The sequence below is a fragment of the Erinaceus europaeus genome, chromosome 15 (genome assembly GCF_950295315.1).
Source record: "Erinaceus europaeus chromosome 15, mEriEur2.1, whole genome shotgun sequence".
Lineage (NCBI taxonomy): Eukaryota > Metazoa > Chordata > Mammalia > Eulipotyphla > Erinaceidae > Erinaceus > Erinaceus europaeus.
The window spans coordinates 12,714,902-12,734,308 of NC_080176.1; the positions used below are offsets into that span (position 1 = coordinate 12,714,902).

Consider the following 19,407-nt stretch of genomic DNA (forward strand, 5'->3'; position numbering starts at 1 on the left):
TTACCTAACAACTTATGTTATCCTATTTAACCCTTACAGAAAATAATGCCACGGTAGAAACTGTTCATAGTTTAAGAATAATGCAATGGAGACAAGAAATTCAGCCACTTTCCTAAAGTAACTCAGAATCTAATTCGACTTGATGTTTTACTTGACTAGTTTGCAATACTGCCCACCACCATCCCTTGCTTTATATAGTATTTTCTAAATTTCACTGAGTTAAGACAAAACATTAAATAAGCACATGTATTTTAAAACTCTGTCTGTGATCAAGGGCTACAACGTCTGTTGTAAAAATTATGAACAATGTTAAATGCTTTGCAAATGTTAACACCTTAGAATTCTACTTCAGTCTAACAGTACAAACTGGGTGGTGGCACACCTAGTTGAGCGCACATGTTACAATGCACAAGGACCCAGGTTCGAGCCCCCAGGCCCCACCTGCATGGGGAAAGCTTTGCAAGTGGTGAAGCAGGGCTGCAGGTGTCTCTCTGTCATTCCTCCTCACTATTTCCCCCTCCCCTCTCAATTTCTGGCTATCTCTATCCAATAAATAAATAAAGATAACAAAAAAATTTTAAAAAAGAAAACTTTTTAAAAAAAAGTACAATATACTATCATCATAGTAAAAACTAAACTTTATATTAGTTGCTTAATAAAAGGGCTGTTCCTCATTTAGATCAAACCAAAGCATAATTTCAAACTGAAACACAGTCTAAGTCACTGAAAATCTGAGTAGAATGGTCTTTTTAAATATGTTGAGATTCATAGTTGCAATTTTAATCAGTCATACCCATATTTTCAGTATATTTAAGAGGATAAAATCTTTAGTCTTTTTCACTCATCTAAGTATGCACTCATGTATAAAAAGCATGAATATCTGTACTTAAGTATATATATACATATATATAAATTATTAAATGTACATGTTAGCTCAACATTAAGTCCATTTTTATTAGTAATTATATTGAATGCAATTAAACCACAGTAGTTCTAAACACTTTATGGTCATGAACTTCATTGTAATTTTTTTTTTTTTTTACATTTTTTGTTAACAGGGTTTTACTGCCCAAGATAACTTCAGCAGGTAGAAAGAGAGAGACAGAGAGAAGGAAAGATACCACAGCATCAAAGTTCCCTCCAGTGTGGTGAGGGGTAGGCTTGAACCTGGGTTGCTCATAAGGCAAAGCAACTAGCTACCTCACCTGCCCTCACCGTACATTATTAACTGCATGGCCTCCAGTTCACCCTTTATACTGTTAAATATTACTTCATAAAAACAATGGTTGCTGTTTTTCTTAACAGGTTCAGTCTAAGGCCATACCACCCCAAACACACCCAATTTCATTGTAATAGGTTCACAGGAAACAAATAGTGGAAGATGAAATGCATGAGAAAAGAACATGGAGAGTGTCACTGTACTAATTCTTTACTGACTCGCTGGCTAGCTAGGGTTTGTCACAATATCTAACACTAATGTGGGAAAAGACTGAAAAAGTCTTACAATTTCACACAATGTCACAAGCAGCTTCCTAGTAGTTAGCTTCCAGGCCAACTGATTCTGAACCTCTGCAAGAAGTTCTGGAATAAGCTCTTCAGCTGTCACTCTCACAGTGACTTCCAAAAGATGACCTTTTAAAGGACCCTATATATGCAACATTATGAATCAAAGTCACTACATACATGCAAAGGGTCAAAACATTTCATAGCTATGACTGATTTTTTTAGTACCTCATTTAACATATGTGAATATATAATGATACCATGAAAAAAGGTATGCTGCTTGTTCCCTCCCAATTTGGATGAAATTACATAGTAATTAGAAGCTCTAAAATAAGCCTACCTGTGTATTAATGGGAACATTAGATCTGATTCAAGATTTAATCTCCAATGCCTGGTGATTGATTAATTTGGATTGATAGCAAATGTTTACAAAGCAGTATAGTTAAAGCATTTTGCAAGTATTTTTAACAAATAACAATTTGGGGGATTCATCAGAATATATTAACAAAGATACCTTAAAATATGAAATCATTAGCTTGAAAGTTTTGCATTAGCTCAACATTAAATATGTCTTCTTGCCACCATAAATAGAATCTTCAAGCATATTTTTGATCTCATCTTTTAAATAATCCTCAAATACTGAATATATAGATTTAGCTCATTTCTTATTGAGCAAAAGAGAAGAAAAACAAAAACTTACCCCCTCCCACCTGGCATATTCACATGTGATCTTGTGGTCTGGGGGAAATATTTTCCATCCCCTTATATTCCAGGGTAACAGACTTCCCCAAAGCTGAACAAACATGCATAGATTCAGGCATCAGCTCATTGTAACATTACACTCACTTATGAAAAGGTTTTCTGAATTAAGCAGATATTTCAGATCAGAAAAGCAGTTGGTGTTTCTATGAAATTATTACAGAAATCAAGATCGAAACCAGCTTTGCTAAGGTCTCATGACTGCCACAAGACACTAACACAGACGATCACTGGCAGGAATGCCTATGAATATGCCAAACTGATGGTGGCAAGGAAAGACAAGCTGTTCCACGTCTGTGGCCTGGTTAGAAGGAGGCAGCTTGGGCAATTCTGGTGGTTGAATGGGCTGGGGGGATGCGTTTGCTACACACCTGAAACAGGCGCTCTGTTGGGCACTCTGCTCTGTGAAGACTTCTGTCTACTTTGCACAACCCCCTTCACTGATGTCTTAGGGGTTCTAATTGAATATAAAAAAATTAATAAGTCACTTGCATTAAGATCTAAATGTTCAACATTCACAGTCAGCAACCATACTGCATCAACTGCTCAAAACAAAAAGAAGCTTGGAAAGAATTACAAGCTTGAGAAGAATTTAAGTCTCATGCAGCGCACAGGAAAGGAAGAAGCAATACTTTTGCCACAGCAAGAGACTATACCTATGGCTCACACTTTGTTGGACTGTCAAGGTGGTGATGCCAAATTTATTTTATGAAGGTTTGTAATATTTAATGAGCAAAATGGAATGAAATGAAAAGTAAAATCATGCCAACGTAACAATTTAAATGTTATATACAACAGGTACAACAAAGGTTATTTTTTAACATAAATGTCAAAAGATATCCTCAAAACTAAAACATATCACATTTGAAAAACACATTCTCTATGGAAAGAGCACTAAATTAAGTTTCCCTCAAAAAGCTAATCTTGGTTTGAAGATTTGAAAATGCCCGTATGTATACTATTCTTACCCTTGTCTACTAAGGAGCCTGTGAACAGGTGCATTTTGTCCTTGGTTTGGCTGAAGGATTCTGTCAACAAAGCAATTAAAAAATTAACTGAAGGTAAATCCAGTTTCCTCCCATTTTCTTTCAACAGAGGAAAGATAACAATGTCAGCATGAAAGTGATATATAGAATGATAGTCTATATACTAGCACAAAGCAAAGCAAATTGACTAAAGCCTATGAATATGGCATTTTTTGAGTCTTGGTTGCCAAGAACTCAAACCATAGAATTTGATCAGCAAAGCTAATACCCAATGTAAGTGTTCATCCATGTGCTTTTAGATGACTTTTCAATAGTCATCTTTTCCTTTCAAAAAATCTGAAAGAACCCCTCACTTTGTAAGAGCAGGAATCAGGTCAGAAATATTAAGCTAGCTTTCAAAGATTTAAAAATAAGCATTAAGAGTTCCTGGACTGCAGGCTGAACTCGGGGCATATGGTGTTCAAGTTCTGCCAGAAACAAAATACCCTACAAAAAACTCCTGGAACACCTGTTGTGACATGTGACTTGACTTATGACCAGGTGTTAATATGAATCCTGACTCTATGATCCTCCAGTTCCACAGGGAATAAATACTTTACTGGTAGAAAGAACACCAACAAAAGTAGGCTTGGGATTTATAAAATTCTCTATTCTTTAAAAATAACCATCATGCGGAGCTGTAAAATGAAGCCCATGTGTAGATGATTGTTCTATAAACCACTAACTGCCTAATAAATTGGGGGTAGGGAGAAGATAAACCACACAACCTGAGGTTAAGTGATTTTTCTCACCTTGTTTCAGAAGGATTTTGTTTAACCAGAAATTTCTTATTTGGCATTCCCATTTCAGCAGCTCTAACACAATACAAAAATAAGGACATACAATGTATTTAGAAAGAGGGGAAAACATCCTTTCAAAAGTACTAAAAGATGACAGGAACAAATCATCTTTTTAAAAAATATTTTATTTATTCCCTTTTGTTGCCCTTGTTTTATTGTTGTAGTTATTATTGCTGTCATTGTTGTTGGATAGGACAGAGAAATGGAGAGAGGAGGGGAAGACAGAGAGGGGGAGAGAAAGACACCTGCAGACCTGCCTCACCACCTGTGAAGCGACTCCCCTGCAGGTAAGGAGCCAGGGCTCGAACCGGGATCCTTACGCCAGTCCTTGTGCTTTGTGCCACCTGCACTTAACTTGACAAATCATCTTTTAAAAGATCTACTACTAGAAGACCTGGACAGACTAAGCATATTAAAAGGCATCTTCCAGCAAGAATTTGGGGGCCTAGGGAAGTATCTCAGTGGTATAGCACATGCTTTGCATGTATGAGGTACTGGGTTTAATCCCTAAGAGCAGCCCCCACACACCTCCCCCCAAAAAATTAGGATTGATTTTTGCACTACATATCTAGGGGTCTTTGGGGTATTAGAATATATATATATAACACACATACACACATATATAGGAGAAATAAATATAAGGATTTAAGGTTGTCTATCAATTATACAAGGTGAACACTGACAAGCTTAGTACTTAATACATATATCTAAAGATGCTTAGAATTCACCTGATTTTAATCAAATACTATATAAAAAAGGGAGAAGCAAGTGAAGTGGGTCAAAGGTAGAAAAGATAAAAAAAGGATGTCTATCAGCTCAGCTACAGAAAAATTGTTATTTTTAATTTGAATATACAAACATGCCAAAAGATGACTAATAATAATTGGTTTGATAATAAATTAATCTAACATGACATACAAAAAAACTTACTTCATATACTTCTTCCTATCAAGAGATTTCTGTGTTGCAGCAGAAAGAGCCACTCGTGGACTTTTCATCTTATCCTGTGAAATACAAAAACAACTAAGTTCTTGTGGTCCTGGTGTTTCCACTGAATTACAGCAGAGTGATCGCAAATTGCATGAATGGATTCTCTCACTAAGCATACCAAAAATTAATTTAGTCTTTATAATTTAAGCAATTTTTTAAAAAATAAAAATATTTTCCCCAACAAAATAATATATATATATATTTAGTAAAAGTCACTGTTCAAACCAGAGACTTCTCACACTCTGATATATTTCAAATTAACCTTGAGTCTGTTTTCTAACTCTGATTTCCTCCAAAGTTTACATCATAGAAATTCAACCAGAGGGAGTCGGGCTGTAGCGCAGCGGGTTAAGCGCAGGTGGCCCAAAGCACAAGGACCAATGTAAGGATCCTGGTTCGAGCCCCAGCTCCCCACCTGCAGGGAAGTCGCTTCACAGGTGGTGAAGCAAGTCTGTAGGTGTCTATCTTTCTCTCCCACTCTCTGTCTTCCCCTCCTCTCTCCATTTCTCTCTGTCCTATCCAACAATGACAACAACAATAACTACAACAATAAAACAAGGACAACAAAAAGGGAATAAACAAATATTAAAAAAGATTAATTAAAAATAATTTTTAAAAATGTTTTTAAAAAAAGAAAGAAAGAAAGAAAGAAATTCAACCAGAGTGGTCTGGGAGGTGGCGCAGTGGATAAAGCATTGGATTCTCAACCATGAGATCCCAAGTTCGGTCCCCAGCATGTACCAGAGTGATGTCTGGTTCTTTCTCTCCTCCTCTCTCTCATGAATAAATCAATGAATAAATAAATAAATAAATAAATTCTTTAAAAAAGGAATTCAACCAGAAAAAGCTGATAGTTTTTGTTTGTTTGTTTGTTTTGTTTGGGTTTTTGTCAAAGCACTACTCAGCTATGGTTTATGGATTGAATCTGGACCTTTGGAGCCTCAGGCATGAGTCTCTTTGCATAATCATTATGCTGTCTCCTCAGCCTGCTGACAGTTTTTAGTAAGCCATCCAAGCAACATTCTAAGCATTAACTCCAAAATCTAATTATAAAAGAGTATGGAATGTTTTCACCAATTTCTATTAAGATCTATCTATGATGTAAATGTTTTGCTGATAATACTGGAATTTTATTTTTGATAGAAATTGATTTTTGCACTACATATAAAGACGAGATAAAGGGATCGGGCAGTAGCGCAGCAGGTTAAACGCATGTGCAAAGTGCAAGGACCTGCTTAAGGATCCCAGTTCGAGCCCCCGGCTCCCCATCTGAAGGGGAGTTGCTTCACCGGCAGTGAAGCAGGTCTGCAGGTGTCTCTTTCTCTTCCCCCTGTCTTCCCCTTCTCTCTCCATTTCTCTCTGTCCTATCCAACAAGGAATAGCATCAACAATAACAATAATAACTACAACGAGGCTACAACAACAAGGGCAACAAAAGGGGGAAAATGGCCTCCACGAGCAGTGGATTCCTGGTGCAGGCACTGAGCCCCAGCAATAACCCTGGAGGCAAAAAAAAAAAAAAAAGATGAGATAAAGATGCCTGCAGCACTGCTTCACCACGCCTGAAGCTTCCCACACAAGTGGGAACTTGGGACTTGAACCCAAATCCTTGCACACTGGAATTTGTGGGCACTGTAACATGTACACTCTGTCAAGTGTGTCACTGTCCCCAAAATTGCCTGTCCTTGAGAATTATAAGGAAGATATTAAAAGTGTATGAACACACACACATAAGTCTCTGACCCTAGTTCCTACTACTTTATGGCCTCTGACCCCAGTTACTGATAAAGAATATACTCCTAAAATCCTTGTAACCTCCCAAGTGAAAGGATAGTTGAGCATCATTGTTCCAATATTTGGTCTTTGGTTTCAGTTGCTGATACAGAATTCTTTTAAGTCCCTTAGGATTTCATAGATCATAGAAGTACCTTTTGTTCTAAGGAGGCAGCTTTGGGGCAGCTCCTGGGTAGAGCTACTTATCATCAGACAGAATAAGCAAGGTTAGAAGCTTGACACCCAGCTAGTATAGCAGAATTGATCAGAATGGGGAAAAAAACCCACACACCTGGCATTAGAAGCCTTTTGTGTATAGAGAAGACAAAAAAAAAAGTCTTCCTTTTTTCATTTTAGTCATTTAAAAACCATTTAGCACAACATACCATTTGCCTGAGCATTTTCTCTTTGCGAACTTCTCGATCATGATGTAGAATAGACATTCTTTCAGCTGCATCCATTACAAAGAATATGTCATGAATACCATAAAGGGCAGCTCGCAACTAGGTTTAAAAGAAGAAAATATTATACCTGTTCAGAAGGTGAGGTTAGTATTCAGTAGTAACACTATGTACACTTTGTTTTTGTCATCACCTGGGCTTCATAGCTATGGGCAAACAATATATATAAAGAGGGGGAGCAGAGAGAGAGATGGGGGAGAAAGAGAGAGAGAGAGGGAGAGAGGGAGAGAATGAGAGTGAGAGAGAGAAGTGGCCCAGTGATGAGATCATGGGACTTAAGAGCATGTGGTCCCAAGTTTGATCCCTAGCATCACATGTGACAGAGTGATGTTCTGGTTTTCTCTCTCATATTAATGCTTTTTTATTTTTTTATATAAGAAATAATTTTTTAAAATTTATTATCTTAATTGATTTATTGGATAGGGACAGCCAGAAGTCGAGAGGAAAGTGGGGGACAGAGAGGAAGAGAAGCAGAGAGATACCTGCAGCACTGCTTCATCACTCGCAAAGCGTTCCCCCTGCAGGTGGGGACCGGAGAGACTCGAACTGGGGCCCTTGCGCATTGTAACATGTGCGCTCAACTAGGTGCGCCACCACCCAGCCCCATTAATGCTTTTATAAAAGAAAGAGAGGGAGGAATACCACAGCACTGATGTGTCCTCCAGTGCTGTACTACTCCCGTGTGAAGTACCAGGGGCTCAACCCTGGGTCTCATACATGGCAAAGCAGGCACCTTCCCAGGTGAGCTATCTCCCCAGTCCCTTATTTTTATTTAGAGAAAAGGGTTAAAAGTTTTCACTGAAATCTATTTTCAGCATTTAAGTGCAGAGGAAAAAAACATCTCCATTTCTTGGACTACGTGCCCTTACCTGAGCTAACACTCTTTCCTGAAGAGATGCATCTTGCACCGACACAACTCCTCTCTTCAGTGGAGCTTCTGACTGAAAATTTCTTATGAACTCCATTGTATCCTGAAAGAAAGGCTCCTTCAAAAACCATTTTTCTAGGCTGATTCATAATCATTGAAGTTTGTCTCTGTTTGTTCTTTTTCTCAGTTAATCCAAAATTATCAACACAAATTATTACTTATCTAACCAGCACTCTCATTAAAATGAGACAAAAATAAATAAATACATAATTTACATATTTTTTAAAAATTATCTGAGTAAGATTAATGATCAAACTTTTAAAACTTCTTATATTGGGCATGGGAGATAGCACAATGGTATGCAAACAGACTCATCCTTGAGGCTCTGAGGTCCCATGTTCAATCCCTCACACCACAATATTCCAGAGCTGAGCAATACTCTGGTAAAAATAATAATAATGGGAGTCGGGCGGTAGTGCAGCAGGTTAAGCGCAAGTAACACAAAGCACAAGAGCCGGCATAAAGATCCCGGTTCGAGCCCCGGCTCCCCACCTGCAGGGAGTCCCTTCACAGGCGGTGAAGCACGTCTGCAGGTGTCTGTCTTTCTTTTCCCCTCCTCTCTCCATTTCTCTCTGTCCTATCCAACAATGACGACAATGATAACAAGAATAACTACAATAATAATAATAACAATAATATAAATAAAATAGTTGCTTATATTACCCCACAAGTTTAGAGAGAGTAGTGTACCTGATAGGGCACACACATTACCATATGCAAGGACCTGGGTTCAAGCCCCTGGTCCCCACCTGTAGGAGGGGAAGAAGCTTCATGAGCAGTGTAGCAATGTTGCAAATCTTCCCCCACCCCTGCCTTCTCTATTTTTCTCTGTCTCTACCAGGAAGAAAAAATAAAAAAGGAAAATAATAATAATAATGGCCACAGGGAATAGTGCACCAAGCCCCAGAAATAACCCTGATGGCAAAAAATAAATAAGTAAAAATAAAAGAACAAATCTGATTTTCCCAAGATCTGAACCAATTTGTCAATTTAGCTGCCTCAAGGCTGAGAAATTAAGATAAAAGTACAGTACAAATGACCTCTAACAATCTACTTACTTTTACAGTTTGCCGGAGTTGCTTTAGTTTATCTGTCTGCATAAGTCTTCGAGTAAGAAATCCCTTTGCCACTGCAGTTATTTTGTTAAATTTTGCTTGGACTTCTGAACTCACAACCTAGAAGAAAGAGACACATATTTTAAGAAGTTGAGCATTATGCTTGATTTTTTTTTTTTAATTTCAGTTTTGAGAGAGATGCAGAGACACACATACATAGAGAAACTTTTTTTTTTTAAGAGCGATATACAAAGACAGAGAGCAGAGAGACAATAAAGTTCTGCTATGGTAGAATTTCTCTTGGTGCTGTCCATGGTGATGCCATGTGATGCCAGGGCTCAAACCCAGAGTCTCCCACGTGATAAAGCGAGCACTTTAATAAGTGAGTAATCTCCCAGTCTGAACATTATTTTTCTTAATTATAATGAACTGAATTCCTTGATGTATTTATCTAGTGTCATCTCTAGTAAAAGCTGAACATTTTGATATATGGCTAAAATAATGATGCTGATTTATACAAGCTAAAAATGCAGCCCTTTAAAAAATAAAAAATGTGGTCCGGGAGGTGGCACAGTGGATAAAGCATCAGACTCTCAAGCATGAGGTCCTGAGTTCAATTCCCGGCAGCTCATGTACCAGAGTGATGTCTGGTTATTTCTCTCTTCTCTTATGTTTCTCATTAATAAATAAGTAAAATCTTTTAAAAAAATAAAAAAAATATGAACGGACATATATACAGACATAGAAACACCATTAAGTTTGCCCACCTGACACCATTTCATTTTGGCTCTTCCAAGAGGCCGTGTTACTGAGTGTTTGGTCAAGCCACTAGTTGAGGACCCCCAGAGGTAGAATGGTGCTTCATTTGCAGAACCAAAGCTATGTTGTAGGGCAGAGTTTGTGAATGCTGGAGAAAAATATAGATAGCATTATACCTGATGGTACAGAATCAGAATATGCAGAAAATTCAAACATATGCTCTTAGGCATGTACTAAAAACAACAATTGCCTCTAAAACTGATCCACATTGAAACTTAAAATATTTATGGACTTTATTAGTTAGGCACCAGATGGATCTTTCAACACAAACGGCATCTCAGGATAACTGAGGATGTGAAGATAAGCTCCTCCTATTGTGTCCAGAGAATTAGATGTAATTGAAGCTCACCAGGGAGAGAGCAAGCTGTGTTTTTCTTGAAGCTTATCACCTGCTGCATGAATGAACAAAGACTGGGCTTGGAGTCAAGTTTCCTAATATTTCCCTTGCAAAGGTGGCGTTTCTCGTGAACACCTGCTCAGGGGCCATCATTAATCTGCTATCACTTCATTTTTCACGAGTTACTAAGCAGTTGGCAAACAGCGGTGAGTTAGACCTGGAATTACTCAAAGAAAGCAACTACAACTCTAAAGAGTACCAGATAAATATCTTACTATAGTATTTTTCAAACAGAAAAGGATTTTCAAATATTTACCAGAACTGTTTGCACTGGAAGTATGGAGTGAGTCCAACTGAGACAGCATTGTTTCTAGCAAACCAGAGTCACTTATTTTTCTCCATTCCAAGTCCACTGCCTTGTCCAGTTCAGAAGTTTCTGCTGTAATCATCTCCTTCTCTTTTAGCATTTTCTCCTGTTCTTCTATTTCCTACAGATGAATAGTTTATAACAAGCTAGATCTTTTAACTAACTTTGCTTCCTAAAAAAGGATATCAGCTTTTAAAAAGGGACAATAAATAAATAAAACCTCCTAGGGTTGGGGAATAACATAATGGTTATAGAAATAACTCAATTCAACCTGAGGCTGCCAGGTTGAATCCCCCATACCACCATAAACCAGAATTGAGAAATACTCTGGTAAAAGAAATATATAAATAAAACCTCCCTACAAATACACAAACATAAATAAGTTTTTTAAAAAAGCATATATAATTATCAATAAATAATTTCAAAGTTTTTTCTTTTCTCAAGATGAACAAAGTACTCACGAATGTGGTCTATTATAATAACCTTGAAATAAATGTTTTATGCTTGATAAGAGTCTTCCAGAATGTATAATGTAAGTTAAAGTATCAACCATTTTAAATCAAGGATTCAACAATCTAGTATTTTTAACTTTGCCATCATGATTATCACTGGGCTTTGTGCCTGCATGATTCTACCAGTCCTGCCAGTCTTTTTTCTTTCTTTTCATTTCTTAAAATAGAGAAAGACAGAGAAGAGACACCAAAATCCTGCTCCACCACCCATGAAGCTTCCCCCATGCAGTGGCCAGAGGCTTGAACCTGGGTTCTCTGGAATGGCAAAGTGCATGTTCACCTGGATGAGCTACCTCCTGGCACCCAATAAATTATGAATATAAAAACTAACCACTTATCAAATCAGTGACCCCCTCAGATTACAAGTATCCTATGCATAGTCACAATTCATAATGACCCCAGATAAATTCCACTTACCAGCTTTATTCCCCTAGCATTTTTTTAAATAGTGATTTATTTTTTAATTTATTTATTCCCTTTTTGTTGCCCTTGTTTCATTGTTGTAGTTTATAATTGTAGTTATTATTAATGTCGTTGTTGTTGGATAGGACAGAGAGAAATGGAGAGAGGAGGGGAGACAGAGGGGGAAAGATAGACACCTGCAGACCTGCTTCACCGCCTGTGAAGTGACTCCCCTGCAGGTGGGGAGCCAGGGTTCAAACCAGGATCCTTATGCGCTTTGCACCACCTGCGCTTAGCCTGCTGCACTACTGACTCCCTCCCCTAACATTTTAATTCCTCACCTTTTGCAGTCTTTCCTGTTCTTTTTCCTGCTCAGCGATGAGTAGTGATAATTGCTGGGCATGCTGTTCTTCTAATCTTTTCCGCATTTCTTCAAAAGCTAGCAGTTTGCTTTTTAATATCTCCTCACCTTCTGAAAACAAAACACATTCCCTTAAATTTAGAAAATTCACTGATGGGGTGGGGGAGGGGGGGGAGGAAGGAAATTCACTGATGTCCTATACCATCAATATAAATAATGCTCTCCCTCTCTATCTCTCCCTTCTTTCTCAATTTCTCTATCAAGAAGGAGAAGAGAGAGGGAAAAGAAAGGAAGGAAGAAAGGAGAGAATGAAAGGAGAAAGGAAAGAAGGAAGGGAGCATTGTTACCACACAAGTAGTATTGTGGTACAGTGGATAAAGCACTCAACTCTCAAGCATGAAGCCCCAAGTCCCAAATTCAGTCCCCAGCATCCCATATACCAGAACAGTGCTCGGGTTCTTGCTCTCTCCTATGCTATCATAAGTTTTTGTTTAAATAGTTTTATTTTACTTTTTAAATGTGTTTTTATTGAGGGACTAATAAAAACAGTAAATATAGTTGTTGGTACATATTTTACTTATTTTAATGAGAGACAGAGACAGGCACCAGAGTAACTCTGGCTTATGATGTTACCATGGATTGAACCTGAAACCTCAGGCTTGAAAATCTGTCTCCTCTATTAGTATACATTTTTTAAGTGCCATTATTGAAACATCACTGACAGAGCCTTATTTGTGATAATTTGTCTGATTTTTGTTGTTGTTGCCAGGGCTTCACCACTCTAGGCAGCCTTTTTTTCAGATAGAAAGTGATACAGTCAGAAGGAAAGCAGGAGACACCACAGTATTGTCACTTCACTCAGTGCAGTGGCGGTTAGGCTCAAAACTGTGACCCACACATAACAAACACCCACTCAGGGGAGCTATTTGTTGGTCCAAGTCCTAGAGCTCATGTTCAAGTACTTACTGAAGTTATCCATACAAAGATCCAAATGAAAGAACTGATATTAAAGAAAAAACTAGAAACTATAGTCCAAAAGTAAGACCTGATAATAATACACTGGATTAAAAGTATAACTTTTTTATTTTTATATTTATTTATTTATTTTTCCTTTTGTTGCCCTTGTTTTTTTGTTGTTGTAGTTATTATTGTTGTTGTTATTGATATTGTTGTTGGATAGGACAGAGAAATGGAGAGAGGAGGAGAAGACAGAGAGGGGGAGAGAAAGACACCTGCAGACCTGCTTCACCGCCTGTGAAGCGACTCCCCTGCAGGTGGGGAGCTGGGGGCTTGAACCAGGATCCTTACGCCGGTCCTTGTGCTTCGTGCCACCTGCGCTTAACCCACTGAGCTACCGCCCAACTCTCAAAAGTATGACTTTCATGCAAGAGCTCTTCTTCCACTCAGTAACATTCTGTATGACACCAAGTGCAAAAGCTTCATAAGACCAATTTTAGAAGCCCATAAAATGGTAATAAACTGTCCCTCGTTATATCTTTTTTAAAAATATTTTTGTTATTAAATAGGGACAGAGAGAAACAGAGGTGGGGAAAGAGGGAAAGAGACAGAGACACTTGCAGCCCTGCTTCACTACTTGTCAAGCTTTGCCCCTGCAGGTGGGGCCCAGGGGCTTGAACCTGAGTTCTTGAATACTGTGATGTGTTGCTTAACGAGGTATGCCACCACCACCTGTGTACCCCACCCGTTATATTCTCTAGTAAGGTAAGTGAAACAAAGAATGTTGAAGAACAGAAATTATATATTTTACAAAACATCAACTACAAATAATAAAGTTAACATCTGCCTATCTGGCAAACGGTTTAAAATTAAAGAAAAAAAATGTTAAATATTTCCAAGTTTCTTTACCTTTGAAACTATTTTCTAACATTTTATTCTTGTTAATGTAGACAGATCCCTTAGGGTATCTTTTTTCTGGCAAAAGTTGTCTTTCCTGTTCAACTATCCCAGCTGTTATGACATAAGGGCTGTTTTCTTTTTGCAAACTGTCAATATCTAAATCAAGTCTCCGTTTAACTTTCTCAAAACTGTTATCCAAAAATTGTTCATGTCCACAGGAGTGTGTAGAGGTGTCCATCTGTTGACTGGTATTCTGGTTTTGCATTAGTAAAGGCGAGGGGTTCTTTACATCGTAAGACTTATTCAGTTCCATTTGTAAATTGCAGCTTTTCTCTAACACAGTGGCTGACTTGCGTCCACTGACAGTCCCCAAATTTTGACTTGCTGTACACTGACTAGTGGCATAAGGCTCTTGCAATCTTGGCACTGCAGTACCCGTGCTGCCCATTCTGTGTGGGCCTCTCTCATCAGATGCTAACTGATCTTCCATAATATCAAGTCCATGACTATTTTCTGACAGATTTCCTGAAGGCTGACAGGCCAGATTTGATTTACCTAACACCATTTCATCAACAACTTCTGATGTGTTTTTGCTAACATAAACCTTGTTTGAACAAGCTCCTGTTAAGTCAATGGGTGGTTTTGGCACAGTTTCAGAGACATTTGCTTTTTCATCAGTATTTTGAACAACTGAGGCCACTGCCTGTACTTTCCCTCTAGGACTTAATTCACAGGCATTTATTGGGTTATTTATAAGTATGTGACATGCTGATGATGGCCTAGAACGCCTTCGATGAATTTTAGGACTCAGGCTTGGCTCGGGACTAGGTAATTTGGCATATGGACCAGTAAGACTTTTGAAAACATTATTTTCAGTAGCAAAAGTAGGAATGGCTTTGAAATCAGAATCAGGATCTACAACATTGGGGTGGCCAGTTTGTACAGGTATGTCCATTTTAGAAAAGCTACCCAAAACTGACACATCATTCGTGCTACTTGCCTGAGTGGAAGTACCCTGGAGAAGAACATTGGATTTATTAAGGCTTGGTTTGTCTGGAATAACTGAACCACAGTGTTTGTCCATCAAGGGGGTCTTCTCCTTTACACAATCGGTCACTTTAACATCATTTTCTTTGTCTGAGAGACTCTCATTAATACTCCTCTTTGTGCTCCTCAGACTGTGCCTAGATTGTTTTTCTATAAATTCCTTTGACTTTTTCATCAGGTTCTGAAGGCTTATTACATAGGGATCTGGAGTGACTTCCAAAAGTGATAAATTCTGTTCCTCATTTGTTGGAAGGAGACCATCAGAAATAAGAGTCTCCTGAAGTGTTGCTGTGGAGGTCTTTGGAGCAGCTTCATTTTCTGTGTGGCTGATATTGGAACTAGCACATTGTTTCAGAGAATTAAATTCCGAGTCCCTAGCTATAGCTATCCCATTAGATTTACATTGGTCTCCATTTGTCAGTGGCAAAATTCTAGTTATCTTTTCAAACTTTGCTAAAGGAAAATGTTCAATAGGGCTTGGCAAGCTATTTGGAGATGTAACAGGAACATCCAAGTCTCTGACTTCTGAATTAGAGTAAACTGTATCAGTTTCCCAGTGATCAAAATCACTGGTGTTAGGAGCTTTTCGAACCTGGAAAAGGAAATATAAAAATCAGTATTTCCTTACAGCACAAGTCTTTATTATTTTATTTTACTGCCATCAGGACTATTGCTGGGGTTCAACGTCTGCACAAAGAACCCACCGTTCCCAGTAGCCACTTTTTCCTTTTAATTAACTAATTTATTTTTTTATTTAATAGGACAGAGAAATTGAGAGGGGAGGGGATAAAGAGAGGAAAAACAATTTCAGACCTGGAGCACTGGAGCACTGCCTCACTGATCAGGAAGCTTCCCCCTGCAGATGGGGAGCCCTGATCCTGTGCACGGTAATGTATTTGCTTAACCAGGTCTGTCACTGCCCAGCCTCTGCACAAGTCTTAAGTTTTACTATTTTCTAAAATAAAACAAACTGACAATTCAGAGATTTGTGCTTCAAATACTGAAACACAAATGACCTTTTTCTATGGCGCACTACATCATAGAACTCAATTTACTAAAAAAAAAAAAAAAAAAAAAAAAAAAAAGGGAGTCGGGCAGTAGCGCAGTGGGTTAAGCACACGTGGCACAAAGTGCAAGGACAGGCATAAGGATCCCGGTTCGAGTCCCTGGCTCCCCACCTACAGGGGCGTCGCTTCATAGGCGGTGAAGCAGGTCTGCAGGTGTCTTTCTCTCCCCTCTCTGTCTTCTCCCTCCTCTCTCCATTTCTCTCTGTCCTATCCAACAACAACAACAATAAAACAAGGGCAACATAAGAGAATAAATATCTTTTTTAAAAAAGTATGTATTGTCCATCCCATCAATAATTAAAATAGAATTATCTAATCAGATACAAATAAAGAAATGTATATGAGCAGGTTTAAGTCATATATATACACATTCATTTATTCCTGTGTAATTTAATCTTGGAAAGGATACATTTTCCTTAAGTTTTTTCTTTTTATTAACCAACTATTTCTCCAAGGAGAGCTTTTCTTTTTTTTAATCGGAGCACTGATCAGCTCTGGCTTACAGTGGTGTGGGGGAATGAAACTGGGACCTTGGAGCCTCAGGAATGAAAATCTCTTTGCATAACTATTATTATCTCCCTGGCCAAGAGCCATTATTTAAAAATAATAAAACATGAAATACTGAGCAAGCAATTAAATATCATTCATAAATGATTCCCTAACAAAGACTTGTCTTTCCCAGGATAATTTCAAGGAAACAAATTCAGTAATAAGATTCCTGTTTCCTACATAGTCACTTTATAATTTTAACTAAAATTCCTCTATAAAATCAAGTAATTTGTAGTAAATGATAGCTCAAGCATGTGTCTTAAAGTACTTAAAAATAAAAAACCTTGGGAGATGGGTTTAGGGAGGCAGGTGGTAGCGCAGCGGGTTAAGTGCAGGTGGCAAAGCACAAGGACCGTCATAAGGACCTCGGTTCAAGCCCCCAGCTCCCCACCTGCAGGGGAGTCGCTTCACAGGTAGTGAAGCAGGTCTGCAGGTGTCTATCTTTCTCTCCCCCCACCCCTGTAACCCCTCCTCTCTCCATTTCTCTCTGTCCTATTCAACAACAATGACATCAATAACAACAATAATAACTACAACTATAAAACAACAAGAGCAATAAAAGGGAATAAATAAATATAAAAAAGAAAGTGAATTAAAATAAAATAAAATACCTTGTTCACTAGAGAAAATTTCAATTCAACTGATTAGAATTATTGAAACAGCAACCTCTTAATGAATTTTAGAACCAGCAAAATAAGTAGAAACAATTAAACTATATATACACCCACCAGCATGGGGAAAGCTTCACAAGTGGTGAAGCAGGGTTGTAGGTGTCGAATTTCTGTTTCTCTCCCTATCACTCCCTTCCCTCTCTATTTCTGGCTATCTCTGCCAATAAATAAATAAATGTAACAAAAAAGAACACTTTAAAAAGAAAAGAACTATATATACAAAAGATCCAACAGAAGAAAAAACAAAAGTAAAATTTTTAGTTTCAATCTGAAAGAGAATAAAAAGCAAGCAAGGATGCTTTCACGTATGTTAAACTGTAGAAATCATATGAACATATAACCTGAAACATTAATATTTTAGGTTGTTTTTTTTCCTTGTCTATACTCCTGTTTTACCTTACAAATCCCAAGACATGAAATGGTTTCCAGGCACTATGCAATAAACAATATAACAAAGTGTACTTAGTCACAACTTTAGGACCAAAATAAAAGGGATGTATGTTCACTATCCATTAACACACTAATTGGTTTAAGTAAGAGATTGTTTCTTAAAATATCTCATACTTCATATTTGTGAAATTCAAATAGCTACGTTTTATTATACACCAATAAAATGAGCCTTTGGTTAGATGGGTTAAATGGCAATAATACATCTATTATAAATTGTAGGTTTTATAGGTAAAACATCTTAGAAATTTATCTGTAGCATGTAAAATATCTATCTGCATAATTAGTTCATAACTCTACAGTTCAACACTGTATATTTTCTTTCAAACAGATGTTTTCAAAATCAAAACTAGTCTTATAGCTGATATATTCCCTCAACAGACCAAATATGAAATGTCATATGTGCTTCAGTAATGGAAACTATCTAGTGAGTAAACAACCCATTTTCTTAACTTTATTAGTGATTTAATATTTACAAAATTATGAGATAAAAGGGATATAATTCCACACCTTTCCCACCACCAGAGTTCTGATTTCCCATTACCTCCATTGGAAACTGCGTTAATTCTCTCAAGATCACAGACAGTTGACTATTACCTCTATTAATTATCTATATTTATATGTTTCCTCCCCCCCCCATGGTCCTACCTTCTCTTTCTAAGTCACACCTACTATTTCTGAGTGTCCTACTTTATTTTATTTTTTTTACTCTTTTCTCTCTGGGTCCTGATGGAATTGGAGTTCAGAGGCCTCTGGTCATCTTCCCCTACCATTTATCCCCTGGGAGTATGGACCAAAGTTCTTTATGAGGTGAAGAAGGTGAAAGGTCTGGCTTCTCTAACTGCTTCTCTACTGGACATGAACATTAGCAGGTTTATCTAAACAACCCATTCCTAGTGTTGAATAAACACTGTATTTTAAGGTCAACATGGGTAATGATTATAATCTTCAAACTGAAATCTACTCGGCTGAGCAGTAGAGCCTCAGTTCAGTGCACATATCACCATGTACAAGCACTGGATTCAAACCTTCAGTCCCCACATGCAGGGAGGAAGCTTTGAGAGCAGTGAAGCAAGTGTTTGAGATAACACCCCCCCCCCACTTCCAGGGTTATCACTGGGGCTTGATGTCTTCACTACGAATCCACTGCTCCTGGTGGCCATTTTTTCCATTTTTTGTTGGACAGACACCTGCAGACCTGCTTCACTGCTTGTAAAGTGACCTCCTGAAGCTGGGGAACCGGGAGCTCGAACCATATCCTTGCACTTCATACTATGTGTACTTAACACAGTGCGCTACTGCCCCCCGAATGAGGCATCTCATTCTCTTTCTCCCTATCTTCCTGTCCCTTTCAATTTCTCTCTATTCTACATAAAAAAAAAAAAAAAAAAAGATAGCAGATTTGTCAAGCAAGCACCAAGCCCCAGTGACAACCCTGGTGGCAATAAAAATAATAAATAAATAAATTGATATTTACTACCCACAAAGATAAGGAAGCAATTTCTTGGAAGATATCCTGGAACTCACTGTACATGTGCCATCTACTATGACACAGATTGCAAACTCTTGAGATTTTTTAAATAAATAAATTAATTAAATAACAGCAAAGTATTGTTGGATACAGAAATCATTTGTTCAATCGAACGCACTATCTCTTCATGAGTCTGATCGTAAAAT

At 37.9% G+C, this 19,407-nt stretch overlaps 1 protein-coding gene across 6 annotated transcripts in view; it reads right to left on the reverse strand.

Annotated features, from left to right (window-relative positions):
• Positions 1-19,407, reverse strand: part of CCP110 (centriolar coiled-coil protein 110) — a 32,577-nt gene that overhangs the window by 1,412 nt on the left and 11,758 nt on the right. For 2 of the 6 annotated variants that reach the window (XM_007516545.3, XM_016185344.2), the window contains 11 exons: positions 13,959-15,588; positions 12,073-12,203; positions 10,767-10,938; positions 10,062-10,201; positions 9,298-9,414; positions 8,181-8,282; positions 7,237-7,353; positions 5,018-5,091; positions 4,040-4,102; positions 3,231-3,290; positions 2,634-2,719 (listed from right to left, as the gene is read on the reverse strand). In XM_007516545.3, coding sequence (XP_007516607.1) covers positions 2,634-2,719; positions 3,231-3,290; positions 4,040-4,102; positions 5,018-5,091; positions 7,237-7,353; positions 8,181-8,282; positions 9,298-9,414; positions 10,062-10,201; positions 10,767-10,938; positions 12,073-12,203; positions 13,959-15,588 — 2,692 coding nt within the window. Of the gene's footprint in view, positions 1-1,504; positions 1,646-2,633; positions 2,720-3,230; positions 3,291-4,039; positions 4,103-5,017; positions 5,092-7,236; positions 7,354-8,180; positions 8,283-9,297; positions 9,415-10,061; positions 10,202-10,766; positions 10,939-12,072; positions 12,204-13,958; positions 15,589-19,407 lie in introns of all 6 variants that reach the window. The other 4 variants (XR_009544971.1, XM_016185346.2, XM_016185345.2 and 1 more) reach the window with 4 other exon arrangements.